At 50.8% G+C, this 10,897-nt stretch overlaps 1 protein-coding gene across 1 annotated transcript; it reads left to right on the forward strand.

Moving 5' to 3' along the window:
* The first annotated feature begins 3,048 nt into the window (after positions 1–3,048).
* Positions 3,049–9,238, forward strand: RBP4 (retinol binding protein 4). Its single transcript, XM_025880615.2, has 6 exons — positions 3,049–3,202; positions 3,316–3,443; positions 3,560–3,696; positions 3,826–3,932; positions 7,074–7,286; positions 8,945–9,238. Exons 2-6 carry the CDS (start codon positions 3,333–3,335, stop codon positions 8,980–8,982), a joined length of 606 nt encoding a protein of 201 aa, XP_025736400.1. The 5' UTR covers positions 3,049–3,202; positions 3,316–3,332; the 3' UTR covers positions 8,983–9,238.
* Positions 9,239–10,897: the final 1,659 nt, after the last annotated feature.

The following is a 10,897-nucleotide window of genomic DNA, read 5'->3' on the forward strand; positions in this document are numbered from 1 at the left end:
CGCAGCAGCTAATCCAATGGAAGTTTATTTTTCATTCACAGAAAGTTAGTCACTGGTGGGGTCCTAGGATGATGGAGGCTCCACCACTTGGCAGATGAGAGAAGAGGGACAGGCAGCTTTTGCAAGTCCTGTCTGGGAGTGACACGCAGCACTTTTTTCCACATTCCTTCCACCAGACTTAGGCATGTGGCTTTATAGAGCTACAGGAAGTGAGGAGGTGCCCTCTGGCAGAAAAATCTCTTCCCAACAACTCTAAACCATGGAAGAGGAATGCAGACTTTTTGGTGGAAGACTAGCTAGCCACCTCTGCCACAAGTGCTAAATCCTGAGAAATTATCTATTTTTAAAGATATTTTATTTATTTGAGAGAGAGTGAGCAAGAGAGAGAGAGAGAGAGAGAGAGAGAGCATGAGCAGAGGGAGAGCCAGAGAGAGAGAAACAGGGAGCCAAACGTGGGCCTTGATCCCAGGACCCCGGGATTATGACCTGAGCTGAAGGCAGATGCATAACCAACTGAACCACCCAGGCAACCCCCGAGAAATTATATTTTAGAAACAATGACCTCTGACCAAATCTTTTTAAATAAATATTTTTGGAAGTTTACCTAATGTGATGAATTTCAGTAAGATTATAAATCTTATTATATTATATGTATATTTATAATATATTATAAATCTATTATAAGAAAATAAATCAATATCTATTGGTTGAGCACCTGGTAAGTACAAGTCTCAATAAATCTCATGGAAAAGTTTGGAGGAGGAACAGATAACAAGATGAATGAATCACGGTCTGTTCATGCAGTATGGCAAAAATGAACTTTTGTGTATATACAATTACAATTACATCCATTAAGATGCCATTTAAAACATAATCTCATTGCTAGAAAGAGAAAAATGTTTGCAACAAGAATATTTGTTTTGTTTTCCGATTAAACAGTTTCACTGTAGGAAAATTTGGAAATTATAAAAAGTACAAATCAAATGTCCTTAATTCTATCACAGGGAGGTAATCACTGTGAACATTTTTTTCCTGTTTATATTATATATATATGTATATTCGAAAAATTATTTTATGAGGAAAAATTTCAAAGCACTGAAGTTAAAAAAACATCAGTCGTCCTGCATTCACCTATTTGTAATCATGAAGAAATTCGAGAGAGAATGCCAAAATAAACTTTTTCTTTGCTGGTATCTGGGACACCAAGGTTCACGATTTATCATTAAAGAGAGAAGGAGAGGGGCACCTGGGTGGCTCAGTCGTTAAGCGTCTGCCTTCAGCTCAGGTCATGATCCCAGGGTCCTGGGATGGAGCCCCACATCGGGCTCCCTGCTCAGTGGGGAGTCTGCTTCTCCCTCTCCCTCTGCCTGCCTGTCTGCCTACTTGTGATCTCTTTCTCTCTCTCTCTCTCTCTGTGTCAAATAAATAAATAAAATCTTAAAAAGAGAGAGAGAGAAGGAGAAACAGTTGCAGCCCCTCTTAGGCATCTAACACATAGAGGAAAAAAACATGTTGCTGCAAAAACAATCAACGTAACGATGCACTGAAAGTCCCTCCATTCAGTCAACATTTATGTAGCATGTGCAAGGACCACCAGAATATGTTCTAGAAGAAACAGATGAAAGGGAGGGGGCTGTTGGGAGAACTTTTCTGGCAGCAATAACTGTCCAAAGGCAATTAAGGCTCAGCCAGGAGCTCTCCGTCCATCACTGGACGTGTTGGAGAAGAAGCTGGAAGACCTTGTGGACTCTGGAATGTTGAGGGGGGACGCAAGCGCTGGGCAGGAGAAAGATGCCCTACGGTCACTTCCCACCCAGGGTGCGTGGACGCTACCACTGCGCATCCCCACACGTGGTCCCTGCAGGAGCAGCTCTTATAGGAGCTATTTGGGATTACACATCCTGGGATAAAACTGGCCGAACCAGTTAGCTGGTTGGCCAGAAACAGGGCTCTCCTAGCTCTGGGGCAGGAAGGAGTTAAATGCGGCATCCTTGGCACTCCGGAGACCCCCTAAAGACTCAACTGGGAAGCAGGAACGGAGGGAACGGTGGAAAGTGGAAGCGGAGAACCAGGCAGGTAGATGTCCAAAGAGTTATAGGAAGGTGCCTATTTCTTTGCCAAATTACTGATTGTCATTCAGTCAAAAGCTGCATCTTGTGACTTCTTTGATCAATTAGAGGAACTGTAACTCTGAATGACATGGTCAGTAAATTCTGCCATCGCGTAGGCAAAATAACATAAGTCGTCACAGCGTTTTGACTCAATTGACCATTGACTATAGAATTTTGTTCACCTCCCCACTCTTGTCCGCTCCTCAGGTGAATGCACCTTAGCTGTTTTGAAAACAAACCTCCACTGTGGCTTTGCAAACACATTGCGTCATAAACAATTGGTAGAGGCGCTTCCAAGTGGTTTGAGCGAAGTGCCACAGAGTAAACAGGCGACCACCAAGGTTGCTAAAGTTATTTCCTGCCCTGAGCAGGGTTCATTTCTGGAGAATATTTAACAGGGAGGGTTTTAATGCTTCTAAAGATGTTGAAACTAAAGAACAAATATTGACCCAGAAGGTACCACAACTCTCCTGAAAGAGAGTAAAATAAATCCTTTATAAAATGAAAAACTACTTGGCCGAAATACCGCGCCCCCCGCCGCCCCCCCCCCTTCGCTGCACAACTGGCCCTCGAGGGCAGAGAGGCCGACCTGGCAGGGCCAGGGCGCGGGCGCTAAGGCACCGGCCAGCATCGCGGGTCCCCTCTCTCTGGGAGGCCGTGGTCCACCCGCCAGGCCGACTCGCGCCTCCGGCCAGAGCAGCCGCCCCCCCCCCACTTCCCCCACTCCTCCGCCAGACCACCCCAGGCCGCAGCTGGCGGCCGCTGGCACGAGTGCCGGGTGACCAGGCCAGGGCTTGTTCCCGCGGCTCGGCGCCGTGGGGAGCTGGGCTCGGCCGAGGCGGCCCTGGACGTGCGGCTCCCGCCCAAGGGGACCCTCCCTGCGCCCGGGCGGCGGTGAGTCAGGGCGCGTTATGCAAGTGCTGGCCGGCCGGCCCGGCGCCTCCCCTCGGTCTTTCACCCCGGCCGTTACGAAAGCGCGACCCCCCTCCCGCCCCGGCTATAAAGCGGCCGGGCGGCCCCAGCGGCTCGTTCGCTTCCCTGGCTCCACGCGCGCCCGACGCCGCGGCCAGGCTTGAGCGCAGCTCCGGGCGGTGAGCGGCGGCAGGGCGGCCGGGGACCAGGGGCCGGGGGCCGGGGGCCGCGGGCGGGCAGGGCCGGGGGCGAGGGGCCGCGGCCAGGCACTCACGGCGCGCGGTCCCCGCAGGGAGGACTCCGGGCACGATGGCGTGGGTATGGGCGCTTGTGCTGCTGGCCGTGCTGGGCAGCGCCCGGGCGGAGCGCGACTGCCGGGTGAGCAGCTTCCGAGTCAAGGAGAACTTCGACAAGGCTCGCGTAGGTATCTGCCGGGCGGCCCCGGTGGCCGCGGTGCCGGGTTCCCCGCGTTCTCCCTTCCCGGCGGCCGGCCGTGCATGCCGGGCCACCAAACCCTGCGCTCACCTCTTTCGCAGTTCTCCGGGACCTGGTACGCCATGGCCAAGAAGGACCCCGAGGGCCTCTTCCTGCAGGACAACATCGTCGCTGAGTTCTCTGTGGATGAGAATGGCCAGATGAGCGCCACGGCCAAGGGCCGAGTCCGTCTTTTGAAGTCAGAGCCCCCCACCCCCAACCCCCGGCTGAGCACCAAACCAGACTGGGGAGGGAGGGGAGCATCAGGGTGAGACGGAGGGAGGAAGCCCTTTGCCGGCCTGGCTCAGGATCTCCTTGGCTTTTGCAGTAACTGGGAAGTGTGCGCAGACATGGTGGGCACCTTCACAGACACGGAGGACCCCGCTAAGTTCAAGATGAAGTATTGGGGCATAGCGTCCTTTCTCCAGAAAGGAAGTGAGTAGTCAGTTCAGTGGAACCGTCTCAGGGGATGGGGATCATACCTGACAAATTTGCTGGGTTTCTTCTCCAGTGGCAGCCTGGAAAACAATGGTGTGTAGGTGGCAGGAACCGTCAGCAGAGCCGGAGGTTAGGGACGTGAGACCGGGACTAGTGAGGCCCCTTCCTGGCCCACCCTTCACCTTCAGCTCCAAAAACCGGGCCCAAGCTCAAAATGACCTTTGGGCCTGTCAGGTGACATCCTTCTGCCATTTTCACGTCCAGCCCTTGTGCCAAGGTGTGTCTTCTCCATGCTCAGACGTCCCACCTCCCCAAGACCCAGCCCACATCACCACTCAACCTGGTTTTGTATTTCCTCCATTTCATTGGGCTGGATCCCTGGGACAGCTTGATTACTCGGACACCCCCAGCAGAGGCGGGGAGACCCTCATCCAAGGATGTAGGGAGCATTGTGCATAGGGCTGGCTCACTCCCGGGTGTCCTACCTGCAGATGCTGAAATACTGAGCCAGGCATAGCGTTCTGAGTGGCACCAACCTCTTCCCTTGTTCTAAGCACCAAAACTCAGATGGGGGACAGGGTGTTGAAGACTCTCAGAAAAGCACCCTACAATTTGGGCTGATCATAAGAACACGACATTTACGTGCCCTTTCTAATTTCTTTCCATTTCTCTTAAGTTTCAAATCTGGAATCTCTTTGGTGCCCAGAGAATAAGGTAGGACATATCATGGGATCTTAGAGATGGAGAGTTAACCCTACGAAGGGGGTTCAATATACAGATGAATAAAATGAGACCAAGAGAAGGTAGCGATTTGCCCATGGTCATACAAGTTTATGGGAGCCAGTGTCAAAAGCCAGGGGTTCCAACTCCCAGGTGAGTAGTAACAATTATTTCAAGTAATGTAGCAAAACTTGCTAGAATGAGTCATTTAGTGTGAAAGGTACGTTTTTCTGATAATGAATTACAAATTACTCTGGGGTGGGGCCCCAGAGTCTGTAGGTTTGCTGTGGTCCTTAGGAATGCTCCTGCACAATGAAGCTTAAGAAACTGCTCTAGATAATTCAATTCAAAGAATTTGGAGTTTGGAGGACCAAGTTCATTCCTTTCGAGTGGCGCTCAGGCTGTTCATCTCTCATCTCAGGAGGGAAAGTCTAGTAAAGATTGTTAGGATTTAAATTCTTTGTTGTCTTTGAACTATTTAGCCAAAAAGAGCCTGGAGATCAACCAAACCAACTTAGGCCTTTCTTTTAAAGTCAAGAATGGTAGTCAGTTGTCTTTAAAACCAAGCATCGACAGTTACTTAGTTCTTATGTCAGAATTCACTTCTGGCAACAATCTTGGAAAAAGGAAATTAAGCTGCAGATTGGCTGAGCTAATAGCTGCCTCGATCATGAATTGGGGTAACATTTCAAAGAAGAGTGCATGTGTGTCTGAGGGGTTAGGCTGCTGGGGTGCCTCCGACGGACAGACTGAGCCCCACCACCAGGGAAGAAGTGACTTCATTTGCAGAGGAGGAAGACTGCCCAGAGGCTCAGGAGCCGGTGAGGGGAGCGCATGGGTAGGGTGAGGCCCAGCAGGCGGTCCCATGGCTTCTGTTCCTGGCCCGTCTGATGAATACCTGAGCAGTCATGTGTCTGGGCGCCCCCAGCTCTGGCCTCTGACACTCTCCTGTGGGAGAGCCTGGGAGGTGCCGTGGTGGCCCATTCTTCCTCCTGGAGAGCTTGGAGGGAGCCGAGTGTGGGGCTCTGGGACCCACGCCCGTGCAGCTGTCCTGCAGGCCTGAGTTTGGGCTGAACCCCTCCTCGGCTGGCACTCCGGGGGTTCTCAGAACCGAGAGGTGACTTAGGGTGGGCAAGAGAGTCCTCCCTCATGCTGTCTGATGCTGGGGGACCCGGGTTCCTCTGCATTCCTCCCGCATGGAACCAACATAGAGCAGAGACCATCACCCGCTTCATGGCCTGGGCATGACATGGAAGCATAGAGGCTTTTTCTTTCTTGTTTCTTGTCCCCTCTCCCCCACAACTTACCTACTGCCTGGAGACAGTGTGGTGGAGATATTAGGCATGTGGGCTTCGGTTCTGTCTTGCTCTTTGTGACCTTGAGTAAATTAGTTTCTCTGTGCCTCGGTTTCCTCATGGGTAAGATAGAAATAACAGCGTGCACTTTTGGGTAGATGTGAGGAATAATTGAGAAAATATGGAACCTGTCTACATGGTGACTGATACATCATTAAGTGCTCAGAAAGTCCTAGCCATGGTTCCGTGTCAATGAGAGCATTAAATCAAGTGGAGGTGTGCCACATTTTATCAATGTAAGGTGTTTGGATACACTTGAGCATTGTTGTTTCTCCAGGGTCAATCTCTCCAGCGCATGTTGTTATTAATGTTTTTTCTCATCCTGCCTTTGTTGACATTTATGCCCCCTTTGCGTACACGTCTTCCTGGCCTACCTCCCAGCCTCAGGAATAAATGCGATCTGAATTCTTCAGGGGCTCAGCTCTGCCTCTGTCTGGGAGATCTGAAAAGTACAAGCTCTAAGAAAGAAGACTGTGTGAAGCAGAGGGTGGGCCTCTTGTACCCTCAACACAAAAACTACTCTCTTTTGTCAGCGCAGAGAAGGCAGTCAGGTGACTAAGCCAGAATTAGGATGGAACAGAGTAGCCGTGAAGCAGATCATCAGAGTGGCATCCTCCAGGGGATCGAGGGACGGCAGGGCAGCGAGACAGAAGCTGGTGGCTGCCAGACGTCAGCCACAAAGGCACACACATTGTTGGAGAACAGATGGAGAAGACAGCAGTAGAAAGGTCTCTTTTATGGTTTCAATGGGCTCACATTCTCTGTTGTTCTTTGGACAGATACCAGCACATTTATTGTCAGGGTAAGAGATAATCATTGAAGCGAACGAGGTCTCCCCCTGCCCCACCACCTCCCGACCCCAGGATTCTTTTCTGTGAAGGAGAACAAGGTCCTTTCTTGTCCTCCCAATTTTATGAAAGCCATCAGAATCCTCTGTAGTCTCCTGCTTCCTAAAGAAATGAAACCAGTTTCAGGAAGGCGCTGGTTTCGTGAGCCTGGTGCTTCCCTGATGCCTGAGCCTGCCGAGGGAGAGGCATTGGCTCTGTGGCTTTCTGGCTTGCAGATGATGACCACTGGATCATCGACACGGACTATGACACCTACGCTGTGCAGTACTCCTGCCGCCTCCTGAACCTCGACGGCACCTGTGCCGACAGCTACTCCTTCGTGTTTGCCCGCAACCCCAACGGCCTTCCCCTGGATGCGCAGAAGATCGTGCGGCAGAGGCAGGAGGAGCTGTGCCTGGCCAGGCAGTACAGGCTGATCGTTCACAACGGTGAGTGGGCGGCCGGCAGCAGGGTGCCGCTGACTCTCCCTGAGGGGCCAGGGAGATGCATTTCATCTGCATGTGGGAGAAAACAGGAGTCTGAGAAGCCCCATGGGACCCATCTTGGTCCTTCTTTTTAAATTTTTTAAAAAAGATTTTATGTAGTTATTTGTGTGTGAGAGAGAGAGGGAGAGATATCACGAGCAGGGGGCAGGGTAGAGGGAGAAGCATACTCCCCACAGAGCAGGGAGCAGGGACCCCGATGCGGGGCTCGATCCCAGGACCCCGAGATCATGACCCGAGCCAAAGGCAGACGCTTAACTATGACTGAGCCACCCATGAGCCCCATCTTGATCCTTCTTGACCAGATCTTTCATGGTACTGTTTGATAAGGAGTGGGGGGAAAAGCCCTTTTCCAAAACCCTGGCACTTTTAATTAAGTCAAGCTGCAGAGGACAGGCTCTTCCTTTTTATCTGCTCCCCTAGGTCCGGCCTGTAGTCACATGGTTTTGTCCCCAGCTATACTGCCCAAAAAGCCATTTTGACTGAATTCATATTGCTCAGAGATTCCGTGGTGCCAGTGAAAGGCCAGGTAGCAAACATGGCCGTTGGTGTAAAAAGTGAAAGAGAGACATCACCATAGCAAAGTTCAAAACAGAACCATTTCAACAGATGCTCTTTTTCTCATATGGAACAAAATAACGGTGGAGTTGCCTAGCTGGTTTTCCTCACTTATGTTTTTTGAGATTCCCTGGAACAACCACTGAATCTTTTTATAGATGTTACCTTTGTTAGGATCTTGATTTTAAAACCAATAACTTTCTGGAGGAAAGTGTGCAGTCTATTTAGAAACGACATTCCCTCACTCCCACAGGAAACAGAATTTCAACGTCCATTTAGGGTAATGTTAAAATGTAGAAACAAAACTGAACTTTTCTGTTGGTCATCTAACTGGCTGGTCCACATGACACCCAACAGATATGAACCCAAACCAAAAACATTAAAAAAGAAGGTCTTGATGCTTCATCCTGGGCGCAGCCTAAATGTAGGGCAGGGGAAGGACCTCACCACAGGCAGGCCCCATGCCATGCCGTTTACCTGCATTACCCCCCTCAGGCCTCAGAGAACCTTATGAAATACATACTGTCATTATCCCCATTCTACCGATGAGAAAACGCAGGCTGAGAAAGATCAGACAGGTTGCCCAAGCTCTCTCACGGTTAGCTGAGCTGGATGTAAACCAAGGTTGTTCTGTGATCCCAAAGCCCCCTGTGGCACTGCCTGGTGACACCTGGCACAGGACACGGTGAACATTCCATAAAGCCACCCACACAGCAGCCAAGGCCAGGCTGATTTGGCCCCCACTTCCCGAAATAGGAGCATGTGCCCCCGATCCTTCAAAATGCAGTGAGGCAAATTTAAGACAAGGCAAAGGAGAACTTTCAGAAAGCAGATCCTATGCTCTTGGACCCTCTCTTGCCCCCAGAGAGATTCAAAGGGTCTCAGGAAGAGCCTGGGGGATGCCTCTTAATCACAGCCACATCTAGCTGTGACCTTACAAGACACGTTTGGACACAGCCAAGCCCTAAGGCCATCATGATATTCGCTGTGTACATTGAACAATGGGTCCATCTTTCTGTCCTCGATGACTGTTTTCTCTATTTCAGGTTACTGTGACGGCAGATCAGAACAAACCATTTTGTAGCAACATGGAGTTTCATGGGAGAAGTTCCCATTAAGTCACGCAGCCTTCAGCTCGATCTGATCTTAGGAGTTTAGTTTGCCCTGCTCTGCTCCCCTCCCCTCTGCAAACACGGAACCTCAGTGCACATAAAAATATATGTGGGGATAAGTGAATCTGCACCCAAATGACTGTCTTTTCTGGAATTTTCTAAGCAATTGTTTAAGGCTTAGGACTCCAGACTTTGATTTATTAAAATATAGTCACCCGTTTCCTATGATCTGGGTTTTTATTTGTGCTGCATCTGTGTCAGCGTGACAAATCCTGTAGATGGTTGGGTAGGGTGCGCTGTTATATACCAGTAGGGGCTCCTCTCTCCCCACTCTTCATGACTTTTGGTCTTTTCTGGTGCCTAATCTCCATTATTAATGACTGTGGCTTCTCCTGACTTCCTGGAAAGGGGGCTTCCCTATTAACCAAGAAAGGGCCTTAACTACAAGCCTGGGCAAGTCACTGGAGACCAAAAGAGGAGGTGAGTGTTGGCTAGGCCAGGCCAGCAAGCTCAACGCCTCAGTTGACCCAAGGTCCGTGAGGAAGGTGGGATGGTGGGCTCACCCCCAGCCCTTCATGGTCTCTAGCACTTAATTCACTGCTTAGTTCAGGTGTGGCCAAAATGTTGAGGGAGAGGTGGCTGGGGGCTTCCCTGGGGGAGTTAGGAGATGGGCCCCTGGAAACCAGATCCGTGGGGAGATCATGGCACCTCCCACTGGAGTGCGGGAACGGGCTAGCTGGGGAGAGAAGTAGCGGGACTGGGGAGGATCACCAGTGTCCACACCATCAGTGGCATCCGAGAACTCAGTATGTCACCGCATGCAGAGTCATCTGCCTTCGTTCCCCAGGAGCGCCCGGGAGCATCACGTTTTTATCTGGAAAAGGCATCAAGGCTTTGGTACCAGAGTCTTGGTTTTAAATCAAAATCAGGGTCAGATACATATTAACTGTGTGATTTGGAGCTGCTTATCTCTTTTCTCTGAGCCTCGCTCTTGTGAAATATGGGGAAACAGTACCTGCCTGATGGGGTGCGGTGAGGATTCGGTGAGAGCCCTTTGGAGCTGTGCAATCCTGGCGACAGTGCCAGGCTGACATCTGTGACATGTGTCGGGAAGTGGGGAAGGGCACAGGCGTGTAGAGACCGCTGCCCGTGAGCTGGCAGAGCAAGGAGCCATGGGTGCCCTGCGTCCCCCCTTCGATGTGCTTTGTTTTCCGAGCAGCAAGAAGAGGAGACAGCAAGGGAGGAGACAGGCAGCTGGATATGGGAAAACTCTGCCTGTTGCTCATGTCAGAGCCAGGCGCTTCAGCCTGTTTGATGATCCCAGACGCCCATAACATAGCCACACCTCACTTCACAAACAGCTTTAATTTACCAAATCTAGCAACTAAAGATGAACCAAAGATCCCTGCTGTCCTCTTGTTCTCAAGCTTGTGATCTCCATAAATCTTACTTCAGAAGCAAGCTATTCAAGAAACCTCGTGAACGATGACAACCAGTGGCACTGATTTGCTTTGCAACGAAGATTCATTGAGCACCTACGACGTGCTAGGCCCCAAGCTGCTGTGCGTTCCAGTCGTTGCCCTGCCTCCAAGTGACAGGTTCTCTTTGGCTCTGGTTTCTTCTCCCCATCTCTTTGTCCCAGGGATATTTCACAAAACCATAGACCTGTAAACACTACGTGACGACTCCTAGCCTTGTATGTTTGGGCCCAAGTCCCACATCCCTTTCCATTAGGATCTCAAATTTGTACGCCCCAAGCACAACTCTTGGTTCTCCTAGCTGCCATTCTTCTAGTCATTCCCATTTTTGTGGCCTGCCCAGCCATCCAACCACTGTCAGGAGTCACCCTTGAATCTTCTCTTTCCCCCACGTTCTACATCCTGTCCA

Source organism: Callorhinus ursinus, unplaced genomic scaffold (assembly GCF_003265705.2).
Source record: "Callorhinus ursinus isolate GAN/ISIS: 27379988/994484 unplaced genomic scaffold, GSC_fseal_2.0 scaffold20, whole genome shotgun sequence".
NCBI lineage: Eukaryota > Metazoa > Chordata > Mammalia > Carnivora > Otariidae > Callorhinus > Callorhinus ursinus.

Coding starts and splice junctions, on each gene's coding strand:
- RBP4 (XM_025880615.2), top strand. CDS start 3,333: ATGGCGTGGGTATGGGCGCTTGTGCTGCTGGCCGTGCTGGGCAGCGCC. Junction 3,444..3,559: donor AGAACTTCGACAAGGCTCGC/GTAGGTATCTGC, acceptor CCTCTTTCGCAG/TTCTCCGGGACCTGGTACGC. Junction 3,933..7,073: donor GTCCTTTCTCCAGAAAGGAA/GTGAGTAGTCAG, acceptor TCTGGCTTGCAG/ATGATGACCACTGGATCATC.